The sequence below is a fragment of the Camelina sativa genome, chromosome 8, assembly GCF_030686135.1.
Source record: "Camelina sativa cultivar CO46 ecotype springtype chromosome 8, ASM3068613v1".
NCBI classification, from domain to species: domain Eukaryota; kingdom Viridiplantae; phylum Streptophyta; class Magnoliopsida; order Brassicales; family Brassicaceae; genus Camelina; species Camelina sativa.
The window spans coordinates 27649031-27664043 of record NC_141887.1 but is presented as its reverse complement, the minus strand read 5'-3'; the positions used below and the strand labels follow the sequence as shown (position 1 = coordinate 27664043).

Here is a 15013-nt window from a genome sequence, read left to right as displayed (position 1 = left end):
AATGGTTTCCTAAATCCGATGCGCACGGACACAGAGAGAGAGGGAGAGAGAAGAATAAAAGAGTTGTAGTAGTAGTATACTTTTGTGTTTGGTCTCTATTTTAAATGGGCCTGGCCCAATTTCATTCAAATTGGCCCAGTTTAGTTTTTTTTTTCTTAGTGTGTTTTGTGTTTGAATTCAACTAAAAAATTCCCAAACTTGAAACAAAGGGCGATTCTGATTTCTGGGTTTGTCATTGATGAATAAAGCTGAGTGTGGCCTAATCTATGCCCGTGCCGTGAGTGAGAGAGAGTGTGCTAATTGAATCGTTTTTGATTTTCACCATCATCTTCTTTACCAGTCTCGAAACCCTAGTAGGGTTTTAGAGAAGAGAGTGAAAGATGCCGAGGGAGATTATTACGCTTCAGGTGGGACAATGTGGGAACCAGATCGGTATGGAGTTTTGGAAACAGCTTTGCCTTGAGCACGGCATCAGTAAAGATGGTATCCTCGAGGACTTCGCTACTCAGGTCTTCCTTTATCTAATAATCGATTTGATTTTTTGACTTTCGTTTGTTGTGGGGTTTGTTGTATCAAATAATGAAATTGTGTTAATTTGAAATTGGTGTGTAGGGAGGTGATAGAAAAGATGTGTTTTTTTACCAAGCGGATGACCAACACTATATCCCACGAGCTCTACTTATTGATTTGGAGCCTAGAGTTATCAATGGTATTCAGAATGGTGATTACCGTAACCTTTATAATCATGAGAATATCTTCCTTTCTGACCATGGTGGTGGTGCTGGTAACAACTGGGCCAGTGGTTATCACCAAGGGAAAGGTGTTGAAGAAGAGATCATGGACATGATTGATCGTGAAGCTGATGGTAGTGACAGTCTTGAGGGTTTTGTTCTTTGCCATTCTATTGCTGGAGGCACTGGCTCAGGTTTGTTCTTTTTCTGCCACTCTCTTAATTTAGCTTTATATTGTTTTCTACTGTGAAATACATTTTCATGTTGTAACACTGAATGACTTACATGAAGGTATGGGATCTTACTTATTGGAGACTTTGAATGATCGTTATAGCAAGAAGTTGGTTCAGACATACAGTGTATTTCCAAATCAGATGGAAACGAGTGACGTTGTTGTCCAGCCCTACAACTCACTGTTGACCCTGAAGCGGCTTACCTTAAATGCTGATTGTGTTGTTGTCCTCGACAATACTGCACTTAATAGAATTGCTGTGGAGCGTCTACATTTGACGAATCCTACCTTTGCTCAAACTAATTCTTTGGTGTCAACTGTGATGTCTGCTAGCACTACAACGCTGCGTTATCCAGGATACATGAATAATGACTTGGTTGGCTTGCTTGCATCTTTGATCCCAACACCAAGGTGTCACTTCCTTATGGCAGGATATACACCATTGACTGTTGAGCGCCAGGTTAGATACCTCAATGTGTTTAATAACTAATACTATCATATCACAATATGTTTTTATGGGAAGCTGCTGATGTATCTTGGACATGACTTTTGAATGTTATGCTTGGCATTTTTATTGATTTCTTACTCTCTTAAGTAAATTGTTCTTGGTAGGCCAATGTCATTCGTAAAACCACTGTGCTGGATGTTATGAGGAGACTTCTACAGGTGAGCTGAATAACTCCCTCCAATCTTTTTTCGAAACTTGAATCAGACGTTCTTCTAAAATAATTGTATTTGCAGACAAAAAATACAATGGTTTCGTCTTATGCTAGAAACAAAGAAGCTAGTCAGGCAAAGTACATATCAATATTGAATATAATTCAAGGAGAAGTCGATCCCACTCAGGTAATTTTATATAGCAGTTTTTTGTTCGACATATTGAGGATGAACTAGTTAATTCTTTCTTGTTGATGTGATCTGCTCTGTTGTCTCCTTACTTGCTATTAGGTACATGAGAGTTTGCAGAGGATAAGAGAAAGAAAGCTTGTTAATTTCATTGACTGGGGACCTGCAAGCATACAGGTTCTAACCGAATTGTGCCTGCAAATTTAGTTATTGCTTTTGGCTTTACCATGGACTTTCATCACAATGTTTTTCCATATTTTGCTCTCAACAGGTTGCTCTTTCCAAGAAGTCCCCATATGTTCAAACTGCCCATAGGGTAATCTTATATCACTCTATATATATTATATATGTCACTGTCATGCTGAGAGTTGGTATCCCTTACAACTAATGTATTGTGCTGGTGGATCCTGCTTTAGAAGACTACAGCGAAGACTCTTAACTTTGGTGGGTTATTTGATATATCAGGTCAGTGGTCTTATGTTAGCAAGCCACACTAGTATCAGGCACCTTTTCAGCAGATGTTTGAGTCAATATGACAAGTTGAGGAAGAAGCAAGCTTTTCTTGACAATTACCGAAAGTTTCCCATGTTTGCTGTAAGTTGACTGCTCAAATACATTTTGCCTTTGTCCGGCTGATGTTTAATGCAACCCATCCTCCATGAGGTTTGACAGTTAAAGGTTGAAATCATGAGAATCGACATGTTGATATGGACAGGACAATGATCTTTCAGAGTTTGATGAATCAAGGGACATAATTGCGAGTTTGGTAGATGAGTATAAGGCCTGCGAGTCTCCAGATTACATCAAATGGGGAATGGAGGTATATAAGTTAAGCTTTCCGAATCTGTAGTCACACTTACAATGAAGCAACTTTTAATGAAAACACTATGTCTCTCTCAGGACCCCGGACAGCTTATGACTGGTGAAGGCAATGGTTCAGGAGTTGTGGATCCTAAGTTAGCATTCTGAACAAAAAAAATAAAAACCCAGAGTAAGTCAAAATGATGTTTCACTTATAACTGAGGTTCTTTCAGGTCATCATAGGTTTGCTTTGCAATAGGTTTTGGTAGGAGCAGTAGTAATGAATGATACAGAATTATTGGCAATGTAAAACCTTGAATAGTATTATGATGTGGATGAGTTGCAATCTATGAGATGATGTTTCTTGGGTGTTTTCTAAGATGAAGAGCACATAAAAGTTGCATCTCCTCAGGAGCAGGAATCTTGGAATCCTATGCAAATTGAAATTACAACTAATGTTAAATTTCGTAGATCCCCCTTCTCAAGTCATTATAACACTGTTTATTCTCGACGCATGAATAAAACAAAAATTTCTACAGTGTTTATTTATTTATAAGAATGTAATTATTGACGAATTTATCTAATAGTGTTTTTTATTTTATTTTTAATAAGAAAAAAAAGTTTTTATCGTTATCCTACATAAGTAAGGAGCAATGTCGTTGTCAAATAAGAAGAAGCCTAGTTTTATTTTTCTTTCTGTATTTGAAGATATAAATAAACTTGGAGGATTCAACTTGCGTTTCTGGATATTGTTTTCATAAAGTGGAAACCTTTAACCTTCGATTTCGTTCGAGCAGCTCAAAGTTTCCAACTTTTTTTTCTTCCATGTTTCTTGTTTCTTCGAGCTCTGTTGTTCTGTCTACATCCAAGCAACTTCCCTAGCAGTTCCTTTTGAGTTTCTAATTCTCGATGACTGAGCTTAGCTCATTGACTATTGACTCCACCACACAAAAGCCAAGAATCTCCTCCACCGACAACCCACCTTCTTCTCCTCCTCACATAAGTATAGGTGTCACCACCGCCGTCGAAGCAGGGTCTACGGAGACACCCGTCAACAAGATCAAGAAAATAACGGTATTGCCACTAGTTTTCCTAATATTCTACGAGGTCTCAGGTGGTCCGTTTGGGATTGAAGACAGTGTTAACGCAGCAGGACCTTTGTTAGCTATTGTTGGATTTATTGTGTTCCCTTTTATATGGAGTATCCCTGAAGCACTCATCACCGCTGAGATGGGAACAATGTTCCCTGAGAACGGTGGTTACGTTGTGTGGGTATCTTCAGCATTGGGACCTTACTGGGGGTTTCAACAAGGTTGGGTTAAATGGCTAAGTGGCGTTATAGACAACGCTCTGTATCCCATTCTCTTCCTTGATTATCTTAAATCTGGAGTCCCGGTTCTTGGTAGTGGAATCCCTCGAGTCGCTGCGATTTTGGTATTGACTGTAGCCTTGACTTACGTGAACTACAGGGGTTTAAGCATTGTCGGTGTAGCAGCTGTTGTCCTCGGCGTTTTCTCGATCCTTCCGTTTGTGGTCATGTCTTTCATGTCTATTCCAAAGCTCAAACCTTCGAGATGGCTTGTGGTTAGCAAGAAGATGAAAGGTGTTAAATGGAGCTTGTATCTCAACACTCTCTTCTGGAACCTCAACTATTGGGATTCTATTAGTACGCTTTCGGGAGAAGTTGAAAACCCGAGTAAAACGTTACCGAGGGCTCTGTTCTATGCTCTGCTTCTTGTGGTGCTTTCTTACATCTTCCCGGTTTTGACCGGGACAGGAGCTATACCTCTTGATCAGAACCTATGGACTGACGGGTATTTCGCTAATATAGGTAAAGTTATAGGAGGAGCTTGGTTGGGATGGTGGATTCAAGCTGCAGCTGCGACATCAAACATGGGAATGTTTCTTGCTGAAATGAGCAGTGATTCTTTTCAACTTCTTGGAATGGCTGAGCGCGGGATGCTTCCACAGGTCTTTGCCAAGAGATCTCGCTACGGAACTCCATGGGTCGGGATACTGTTCTCAGCCTCTGGTGTGATTCTCTTGTCATGGTTAAGCTTTCAAGAGATTGTGGCTGCAGAGAATTTTTTATACTGTTTTGGAATGATTTTGGAGTTTATTGCATTTGTGAGGCTAAGGATGAAATACCCGGCTGCATCACGGCCGTTTAAGATACCTGTAGGGGTGTTGGGATCGATCCTCATGTGCATTCCTCCAACAGTATTGATCGGTGTCATCATGGCGTTTACTAACCTGAAAGTTGCAGCCGTGAGCCTTGCGGCTATTGTGATTGGGCTTGTGTTACAACCTTGTCTTAAGCAAGTGGAGAAGAAGGGATGGCTCAAGTTCTCAACCAGCTCTCACCTACCAAACCTGATGGAGTAAGGACCGAAGCTGACGATGCTAATGTTCTATTTTCTTAGATATATAATCTTCGCTAAACACTAATGATAACATCATGAGCTTTTTAAAAGTATTTTCATAATTATTATTCTAATTCACCCAAATGATATAAACAATAAAACTAATTTTGGAATGCCTCTATCATATTTTTTTTCTTTTTTAAATGTGATGTTGTTGAGGATAAAATAGTAGTAAACTCCCAAAAAAATATTTGGGCAAATACAATATTAGAAAGACAATGGGAAACGCAAATCAGTCGAGACGAAAAACTCCAACTCGGCGGCAACTCCTATCATGCGCTCTAACTTATGTATAGCTTTCTTTTGATTCCTTGTCCATCAAAACTCATGACTTTTTTAATCGAGATACAATCATATCAATTTTAATAAGACCGAAATCGGACCAACTACAAATTTTAGATAGAGGTGCTTGGTTGTGTAAGATCTACAACCAAACAAATATATGGACCAAGATATAGATTGAAAAATCAACAAGAATCCAAACCGAATGTAATTATAGAACCAAATTTCTGACCTATGATTCACAAATATTTCCTCGGATAGAAGATGTATTGTATGCTTAATACATGTAAGATAAGCAACCATTAATTAGTTGAGATGATCGAAGATATGTAACTATCCATTTAAGTTAAATTATTCATAAGTCGGGCCGACGGTCTATTTCCCCATGAAAACTATTGTATCGAGTCAGATAGAGCCCAAACTTTGACCTCTATCTATATATCTCCGAAAAAAAAGTTCGAAGGCTAATTCTCCCCGAATCAAAAATTCAAAACATGTATCTCCCCGAATTAATAGTTCGAGATTTATTAACCCACAAACCCGGGTTACGTTGGTTTCTTGTTTGTTATACCGACAATTATAGAACATAAACCAAAGAAAACCAGATTTTGACCCAATTCTAACTTAAACCCAATTAAAACCTAATCAATTGATGAACATATTGGCAACCATATCAATTGACGATTTCAGAAGACAACGCGGAAGCTTTGGTTCGATTTCGTCTTATTGTCCGTCGTATCTTTTGTCGTGGTTCTCTTCATCTCTTCCATCGATCCCATCGGCGACTAATCAGAAGCTTCTCCGTCATGTTCTTAGAGTCCGTTTGATATGTTTCCATCTTCGTTTCTTACTTCTTCTCTCTGTTCCTCCTCTTTACATCTTCTTCTTGTTGATTAGTTTCAGATTCTTCCTTCTTTTCGTCTTTTCGGTTATCGCTTTTTCTTTTGTCCTTTCGATCTCTGATATGTTACGGTTTTGACTCACTTTGACCCCGTTTATTTGATAGTTTTGTAGTTGTTTGAGTCCTTTTCAGGTTATAATAAGAGGCTAGGAAGCTAAAAGCAAGGATTGGAACAGCAGGAGCAATGGGAGCAGAAAGGAGTTGAATTGGAGCAGAAAAGCTGATTTTAGACCCAGGAGCACATGCTCCCGATTTCCGAGCACATGCTCCCAACTCTACGGTTTCATGACGACACGTGGCAAGCATCTAGGCGCCGATTCCCTGCCTAATTCCCCTTATTTTAGGTGATCCTTTGTGAGAGAAAGAGGGAGGAGATCGTTTTTAATAGGGAGATTTGAATTTGGATTCTTTCCTTATTTTTTTCTCTACTTGTATGCTATTTAACCTAGGGTTTTTAGGAGAAAAAATATACCCTTTTTCTTTTGTTTTTGAGCGACGTTTTTGGTGAGAGGGAGAAGAGCGGCTACCTTAGAAGCATTCTCTGAACCCTTTTTATTTTTATGTCATTGAATTTCTCATCTTTTGCTATGATTCATTTCTCTATGTCTGAGTAGTTTTCTTTGCTAGATTAGGGGTTTCAAAAGGGGTTTCATGGGTTAGCAACAGAACACAAATAGGGCTTTATATAATCGATTGTCTTCACTATTGTTAGACTTAATGCTTAGGTTGATTTGATCACCCAATCTATGATTCTAGGTTTATCTATTCATCAAAAGTGTAATAGGTTGCTAGAAAAGACATTAGTGGGCAAATTATCCTAGACCTGCGAAAGTTGATGTGTAGGTGATTTGTGAACTTATCATTCCTGTTCTTTAATGCTTGTCTGCGATTCTGGGCTCAAACGACAGTTTAGGGTTTATGGACCGCCGAACATGTGCTCCGGATGTCTGAGCACGTGCTCCGCGTTTCCGCACAGAATCGATCAGATAGAGTTATTGATACCACGACAGTGGATCAGTTTATATTTATGTTTGAGTTCTAGACTGGTACTTAATCTATGCCCTGAATAGTTGTTTAGTTGCTATCTCTGAAATTCCCGAGAATTACCCCTTATCTAGTGTTTTGCTTATTGCCTTTTTATACCGTTTTAATCGCGTTACTGTTACCAAACAAACCCAACTTTGAATTGTCTTAGCTTGAAATTGAACCAATAGAACCATAGAGTAAAACTTGGTCTTCGTGGGATTTGACCCCTAAGTACTATTTCTTTGCTGTGCACTTGCAGTAGGAAAATAGGGTTTAAAACTCTGTGTATCAATCTCTCTCAAATTCGCTCTTCCTCACTTACCATCGATTCGTTTGATTATCGCTCGGTTGCTGTCTCTCAAGCTCACCCCTACCAGATCCTCGTCTACATCTCAGGAGAGTACTAAACATGTTGTTTGGTCAATTGGGTCGAAGCTTGTGACTAAGAAGAAGACTAACTCTGGCTCATGGGTTCAGAAGTACAGCTCTGGTGATGTACCAATATGTTCATCAATTGATTAGGTTTTAATTGGGTTTAAGTTAGAATTGGGTCAAAATCTTGTTTTCTTTGGTTTATGTTCTATAATTGTCGGTATAACAAACAAGAAACCAACGTAACTCGGGTTTGTGGGTTAATAGATCTCGAACTATTAATTCGGGGAGATACATGTTTTGAATTTTTGATTCGGGGAGAATTAGCCTTCGAACTTTTTTTTCGGAGATATATAGATAGAGATCAAAGTTTGGGCTCTATCTGACTCGATACAATAGTTCTCATGGGGAAATAGACCGTCGGCCCTTCATAAGTCCGTATACTACTGAACCGGGCCGGTTCTTTACGTGATCAATAAAATTTGCCAAAAAATAAACCGCCAATTGCCCCTGCTCTTTGTCTCTTGTAAAATTCAGTGCTTCATTAATTGAGTCTAACTGCAATTCTCACAATATCAAGGAAAATAAATAAATAAATAAATAAATAAAGCATTGTTCTGCATAAAAGAATAAAGTTTTTCAAAACTGTCAAAAAAAAAAAGTCTTTCAAACATATTACTTTAACATGTCTTTTAAAAGTGACATTTTTAAAATGTTTATGAATACCATTTTACACATACCCTATAAAAAATTCTTCATTAAAATTATAAAACTTTTATAACTATATTTTAAATTGTAAAAGTGATATTTTTTGAAAAATTATGTAACTAAGGTATTTTCTTTTGAAAAACACCTAATTATAACTATATTGTAAATTGTAAAAGTGATATTTTTTGAAAAATTATGTAAACTAAGGTATTTTCTTTTGAAAAACACCTAACATGTTACTTTTGAAAATACTTCCAAATTCAAATCAAAATTTTCATTAAGATCAACGTCCTCTTCGACAAAACGTGAACTCCCGAAATCAGCAACCTCTAAAGTCCCATCCTCGCAAAAAAAGTATATTTGCACCTTTGATATCGCCGTGAAGAACATCATTAGCATCACAATGCTCCAAAGCAACGAAAAGCTGTTTCATGTAATCCTGTGAAAAAGAGGTTCAAAAGTCAGAAGTTTATTAAAGGCTATGTCAATACCTTAATCACATAAGGTATTAAATTCCCTCAGTTGGCAAACTCATCCAAGTTATATTCCATAAAATCAAAGACCAAGGCCATGAATAAATGCTAATTTTTAAATCAGTTTTTAGTTTTAGATTTTGTCATTAGTTCTAATTGAAAATCTCAAAAAAATGGTTTTTGGTTTTTGAGAAAAATTAATGTAAAGAATGTCAACATCAACATCAAAATATGACTACAACAAATTAGTTTCCCTAAATTTTAAGAAAATCAAAATTTTAAAATATTGGTATAAAATGAGTTTTTGCAAAATCGATCCATGTCCTTAAGGATTAGGCCCAATGCTATTACTTTTTTTACCACGACATATATATATATATAAGTACACATACGTACGTACGTCGATACCTAGTATTTTCGTAAAAGCACTAATTCTCTAGATCGAGGAATGAACAATATTAAGCCCAATAACACTCTTTGTAGATATATTTATATTGTTAAGCTCATTCCTATAAATTAACCTAAATATTTAATATCTAATTTGTTTTTTTTATACACTATCGTAGTTTTTTTTATAATACATTAACACTATGGGGAGTCTAAAAAAAATAAGTTAAATTTATGTATTTTTTTTTTAAAAGAAAATTATGACCCTAGTAAATAAATTTTCTGGTTCCGCCACTGCGGTGGCAATGAAATCGACGGAAAAGAAGCGAAACCGTCTTCTTCTCTGGACTCGTTGAAACGTACAAAACTCCCGGCCTCTGCCTCGAAGAGAAAGTTTATCATCAGATTCGCCAGCGACGAGGAGGAGGAAGAAGAAGATATAGCTCTAACGTATAAGAAGGGTAGAGACCATGTCAGACCCTCTTCGCGTATGGGCATATCATCCGGGGGATGTTACCACGAATTTAACCCTCCCACCAAGGAACAGTGTCCCGCTTCTTCTTCCTCCACCGCGGCTCCAGTTTCTGATATGGACTTGGGTGATGAGGAATGGGAAGAGGTTGAGTGGCCTGAAGATGATCCCGCCATACAAGCAGTCGTTAGCAACGGTGATAGATGTCGCAGCATTGGTAGGAATGGTTTGTTTCAAGTCTTCTGCTCGAGACTGTTCAAGGTTTGGTGATAAGAAAAGTATCATGCGTGCTTTTTATGATACGGTGAAGTTCTGTGAGTAAGAGCAATATAAGTTACGAGACTTCGTTCTGTTATCTGCGACTTCTTGCATTATGCTTATGTTGATGGCTTTTTTTTTTTTTTTTTTTTTTTTTAACTTTTGTAATAATACTAAATCATGAAAAAGAAGAACAAGTACAACAGTTTTTCGAAGCTGTTTTGCTGTCTTGAAATATCAAACAACTAAAAAGAGATTCACCAAATCAATAAAACAAACAAAGTGATGATCTTTCTCGATTTTCCTTTGAAATATATATTCTCGGGTGACTATCATCGACTAAACCGAAAAGAAATATCAAATTTGTAAAAGCTAAATGTGTTGTAACTGCGGAGTCTCAGGTCAAAAGCTTGAGAAGGAAGAATTCTCGAACGAACTAGATTCGGGGGTATCTTCTAGACTTTTGTCTTTGTTCTTCGAGTTCATTCATCCAATCAGAAAGCCACAAGATTCCCTTATAACCATAATATGTAACAGCGGCTAGCATAGCCATTAACATCACGACCATCAGTATCCTCTTTGTGGCGACAGCAAGTTTCTGCAGAGAAGAAACCAACCAGATGGTGTCTTAAGGAGAAGCAAATAAGGGATATGAGACATGCGTCTTCTTGGATTTATCTTCTTAAAGACAGAAATTACCTGCAGCCTTGTGGTCTCCTTAATGTCCTGACCCCGTTCACGCTTTTTCCTTCGCTTTGATGCATTTTTCCCGCTCGGCTCCTCCTTCTCCTAAGATGTTTAATTAGAAGGAAGTATTCTCATAGTTGCTTTAAGAGTGAGATTAATTCTGAGAGATTTTTCTTGTTTCTGTTTACCTCAATCACTTTGACATTGCGCTGTTGTAACACCGATTCAGCCATCTGTAGTTTGCTCTTACAGTTGGAATCGCAAGGGAGGAGGCCGACACCGAACTGGTTCTTCGGTACTTCTTTAGGATCAGAACCTGTGGCCCTATGGGCTGCTTGAACATCTTGGCATAACCATTCCTTCTTCAATGTTAGGCACTTGCAACGAGCAACCACCTTGATCCATAAAAAATCGAGAAAAGTTAAGATCCCACTTGTAACAGAGAAACATCTTTATTACGCAGTTGCAGCATGGAGTCTAGGAAATATTACCTTTTTCCCGCATTTTTCTGGCAATGGACACTGCCCAGGATGACATATCTCCGGACACAGATGCGTACAGTTTGGCAATTTTCTGCAACAGCAATATGCTCTTTTCAAAACTGTGGTTTACTAATATTTTTATGCAGTAAAAGTTGGGATTTGGGAACAATCGAACAACCACAAGGAAACCATCAGCTGTTCCAATTAAGTGAAACGCACTAATGTAGCTCCAGCGTGTTAGATGATTACCTGTGACAAGGACCACGGCATGAGCGGGCTTTCGTTTGGTCCTTCTCAGACAGTGTATTATAGTAAATACACTCGAATGCATGCACCATCGTACCACAGTGACATGACCTCTTCACCAGAGTTTTGCAAGGTGGACAGTCTCCAGGATGGCATCGTCGAGGACAAGGATGTTGGCATCGTGGTGTTCTCTCCTGTACATTAGTATGAAAGATAAGTAAGTCTTTCCTCTAACTATTTGACACCGCAGACTCACAGAGAGCTTTTAACAGCTTCATCAGAAATAAACATGTTTTTCTTTTCGGAAGCTATTAGAAACATAAGTTGCAACTCATACTTTGAAACCAATAACATTTAATAAATAAAACTATAAAAGCTTCAAGCTATAGTGAAAACTGGTTACCAGTGTAATCAAAGTCTGCAGCATAAGAAAAGATGATAAAGTGAGTGGTGATATATAAAACATAACTGAAGTACCTTTTGACAGCGGAGATCACACTTTTCACAGGTCTCACTTCTTTTATCCAATGATGAACTTTTTATTTCCAGGGGATGACAGGTAAACGAACAGTAATGATTCCCACATGGAAGAGGGTTTCCACATAAATTATCGCATGCAAATTGAGTTTTGTCAGAGCAAACCATCTAAGCCAATGAAAAGAAAAAAAAAACAGATCCAATTTAGGAAAAAAACAATAAATAGAAAATCCCAAAGTCCACAAAATGACAATTAACATGTTAGATATTGGACATGCATCTGAAATAATTAATATAAAAGAGAATTGCGACTCACCATTTTCTCTGCTGCCAGATGGTGGCCTACACAGGGCCTCCAGACAAGCTCTGGACAACGAGGGCAGGGAGAACCCGGTGTAGATTCAGCCTGAATATTCAACATCTTTTTAGTTGGTTTAATCATAAATTCACGGTTAGGTGGAGGTCTAGGTCCATGACACCTATGTCATAAGAAGCAACACACAAACCAATGTTTATAAGAAGGGAAATGATCGGAGAGTAGGAAAGAAAAAAATGGATTAAAATGACAACAGTATGAGAAACCTTAGTTTGCACTTGTGCCCACATGGGTATTCTTCATCACAAAGGAGTCGACATGGAGGACAAGCACCATAGTGGCATTTATGAGGCTGCAAAAAAACATGACACAAATTTCGTGAAACTCACAGATGAAATCAGTCACAAAAGTAAAATAAGCCTTATTCTAATTCTTGTTCTACCTTTTGGTTTTGCCCATGCCTGCACAATTGGGTTATGTGACATAATTTACGGCATCGAGGAGGTTTCTGATTTGTTTCAGTGCCACAGGGTACCTGAACAACATTAAACAATCAACTGCGTCGTTAATACAGGTTTAACATACAGTAACAGATTTGCTATCAAAGGATACATAATCTATTAGATGTATCAAACAAGAAAAAGTCTAAAAGCCTATGGACAAGAAAAAGAGCAAAGAAAATATCTACGACAATAGGCAGGAAGTCATCAGATATGGTTGTCGACCAAGCAAGGCCTCAAGATCATTTTTATGAAGAAATTTCAGTAAGTTTAAGCTTATATTCTCGCTTTTTAGATGTCAGTAACATCTCCTGCTTCCACCAGTTGACTCTACCCAAAATTAAGACTTTTCTATAGATCCACCATAACAACGTAACAAGAGTATATCACGACTTGATTGTAATAAAGCCATATTCACTTTCAAATCCTAATTCTCACCTCAAAATGCGTCTCACCACAAGCACAAGATATTGTTACCATTATTGGACAAGGAGCACATGGACCTCTGCAATGAACACACAACAGATAATGTCATTCCATGCGTATGAGTTGATATCTTACAATACAAAAAGTTTAATCAGTCAAATAGTTCCAAATTTGACACCAGATGGACAAAGAAACTCAAGGAAAAGCTACTACAGAACATACTGGTGACAAGGGGACTGGCATTTGTGATTCCTGCAACGGAGTCTTTTTCCACAAATCTGAAAATTTCGAACCAACAAATTAGAAGCCAAGTACGAACAATGACACTAGACTTGACACAAGAATGAATGACACAGCATACCTCTGAGCATGGTGGACATTCACCATCACAACAACGGCGTCTACATGCATGACGTGCACAATCTCTCACTCTCTGGCATTTCCTCTCACACGCCAACTCTTGATGGCAAGGAACCTACTCTAAATTCAGTTCCCAAAATCTTCCCATCAACATTTTGAACAGACTGCAAATCATCATGAAGTATATTAAAAAAAAAAGCTCTCTTTCACCTGTTTTTTCGTTCCTCCGCATCTGCAAGACTTAGTAACCACAATCCTGCAAGTCTCAAGGCACGAACCGCGGTGGCACCTCTCTGGACACCTATGGTAACCACAACCAAGAACTTTATCACAAGTGCCGCCACATAAAGGCGCCACAACATCACAAGACAAGCCTTGGTAAAATCTCTTGCCACAGGGACAACTCCTCTTTCCCTGATATGGACACAATCCGCATTCCCCCGAGTGACAGCCTCTCTCGCATACATGTTTGCCACAGTTAAGCATATTCTCACAAGAAGCCTCACACCTAAACACTCTCTCGCAGCAATCTTTCTCTTCCTTCACCTTACCACAGCAACACTTGTAAACCGCGCGCTCCCTGCACGGTGGACACTCCCCATCATGACAAATCTCTCTACACTGATGGACATTACAATCCAAGACTCTCTCACAAACGTCGCCGCAAGAGAAATTCTTGTGCCCACATCTACGAACATCTTCAACACCTCCACAAAAGCATTTAGCCTTCACGAGCTTGGGGCAAGAAGCACAAGGTCCAGGGTGACACAATAGCAAACAGCAGTGACCACAATTACTACTCAACGGCCGTTCACAAACCTCACCGCAAGAATGAGGCAAGATCCATGGATTATCCGCCGGAGGATCCTCCTCCTTGCCGCAGTAACAAAGGTACCGCCTTGGAATCTTCGATTTCTGATACGACGATCTGCATTTCGGACAGTTCCAGACCGCCTCCGGTTCTGTCGGACTTGAAGAAGGTCGCGTGACTGCACGTGCAGCTTGTAGATCTAAGCACTGACGAGCCCATGACTGGATGCAGAAAAGGTGAAATACAGCGAAGCATGAGGAAGTGCAGGACCATGTAGGATCGGTTCGTTTGATGCGTTCAAGACAGATGAGACACGAAACAGCTCCAGAGGAAGACGATGCGAGAAACGATTGGATCTTAGCGAGATCGACTGAAGAGGGAGACGAAGATGAATGGCAATCGAGGTAAGCTTTGAAGATGGAGTTTGATAGATCATTGTGACGGTGTTGGTGGTTTTCTGAATCGGATCCGGAGTCTGAATCTGAATCGGATATGGTTTGCTGTTGTGGCGGAGGCTGTGGAGGTGGTTTCCACCGGAACTCGGTAGTGGCGGTTCCGGCCATATCAAGCATCCGTCTTCTTCATCTCCTCCTCCTTAAGGACAACGTTGAGAAATTTGGGGGCAGAAGAAGTCACGTGATATTCTCGTGAACGTGTAATGACCCAAATCTCCGGTTCAATTGGGATTTAACCGGTTCAGTAAGGACAATTTCAAGCTTTTATATGATAAGTCGTAGAAAGAAACAGATAAGCAAAAAGCACGTATCTGCGGAATATTTATACTATTATTAAGTTA

At 38.9% G+C, this 15013-nt stretch overlaps 3 protein-coding genes across 4 annotated transcripts; 2 read left to right on the top strand and 1 right to left on the bottom strand.

The window, feature by feature from the left end:
• Nucleotides 1-44: 44 nt before the first annotated feature.
• On the top strand, nt 45-2989 carry LOC104708550 (tubulin gamma-2 chain). Its single transcript, XM_010425146.3, has 10 exons — nt 45-509; nt 613-925; nt 1023-1423; nt 1576-1629; nt 1705-1809; nt 1912-1986; nt 2081-2125; nt 2275-2403; nt 2525-2629; nt 2710-2989. The coding sequence occupies exons 1-10, from the start codon at nt 381-383 to the stop codon at nt 2776-2778; spliced, it is 1425 nt and encodes a 474-aa protein (XP_010423448.1). The 5' UTR covers nt 45-380; the 3' UTR covers nt 2779-2989.
• A 279-nt stretch (nt 2990-3268) lies between these two features.
• Nucleotides 3269-5152, top strand: LOC104708549 (polyamine transporter RMV1). 2 transcript variants are annotated; one of them, XM_087462679.1, is made up of 2 exons: nt 3365-4350; nt 4442-4568. In XM_087462679.1, the coding sequence occupies exons 1-2, from the start codon at nt 3520-3522 to the stop codon at nt 4451-4453; spliced, it is 843 nt and encodes a 280-aa protein (XP_087318805.1). In that variant the 5' UTR covers nt 3365-3519; the 3' UTR covers nt 4454-4568. The 2 variants fall into 2 exon arrangements, with proteins under 2 accessions (XP_010423447.2, XP_087318805.1); XM_010425145.3 differs by having other exon boundaries at nt 3269-5152.
• Nucleotides 5153-10118: 4966 nt separating this feature from the next.
• Nucleotides 10119-15012, bottom strand: LOC109124474 (NF-X1-type zinc finger protein NFXL2). Its single transcript, XM_010425144.3, has 13 exons — nt 13617-15012; nt 13408-13521; nt 13269-13324; nt 13059-13125; nt 12563-12655; nt 12387-12472; nt 12121-12283; nt 11805-11972; nt 11331-11521; nt 11091-11172; nt 10788-10994; nt 10612-10701; nt 10119-10510 (listed from the first exon to the last, which is right to left on the bottom strand). Exons 1-13 carry the CDS (start codon nt 14787-14789, stop codon nt 10349-10351), a joined length of 2652 nt encoding a protein of 883 aa, XP_010423446.2. The 5' UTR covers nt 14790-15012; the 3' UTR covers nt 10119-10348.
• Between the last annotated feature and the right edge of the window lies 1 nt (nt 15013).

What these genes read in the sequence shown, in the direction of transcription:
- LOC104708550 (XM_010425146.3), top strand. Translation starts at nt 381, where the DNA reads ATGCCGAGGGAGATTATTACGCTTCAGGTGGGACAATGTGGGAACCAG. An exon ending in CATTGACTGTTGAGCGCCAG is followed by an intron (nt 1,424 to 1,575) that starts GTTAGATACCTC and finishes TGTTCTTGGTAG; the next exon opens with GCCAATGTCATTCGTAAAAC. An exon ending in GGGGACCTGCAAGCATACAG is followed by an intron (nt 1,987 to 2,080) that starts GTTCTAACCGAA and finishes TGCTCTCAACAG; the next exon opens with GTTGCTCTTTCCAAGAAGTC.
- LOC104708549 (XM_010425145.3), top strand. Translation starts at nt 3,520, where the DNA reads ATGACTGAGCTTAGCTCATTGACTATTGACTCCACCACACAAAAGCCA.
- LOC109124474 (XM_010425144.3), bottom strand. Translation starts at nt 14,789, where the DNA reads ATGCTTGATATGGCCGGAACCGCCACTACCGAGTTCCGGTGGAAACCA. An exon ending in GTGATCTCCGCTGTCAAAAG is followed by an intron (nt 11,522 to 11,804) that starts GTACTTCAGTTA and finishes ACTAATGTACAG; the next exon opens with GAGAGAACACCACGATGCCA. An exon ending in AGGAGACCACAAGGCTGCAG is followed by an intron (nt 10,511 to 10,611) that starts GTAATTTCTGTC and finishes TCTTCTCTGCAG; the next exon opens with AAACTTGCTGTCGCCACAAA.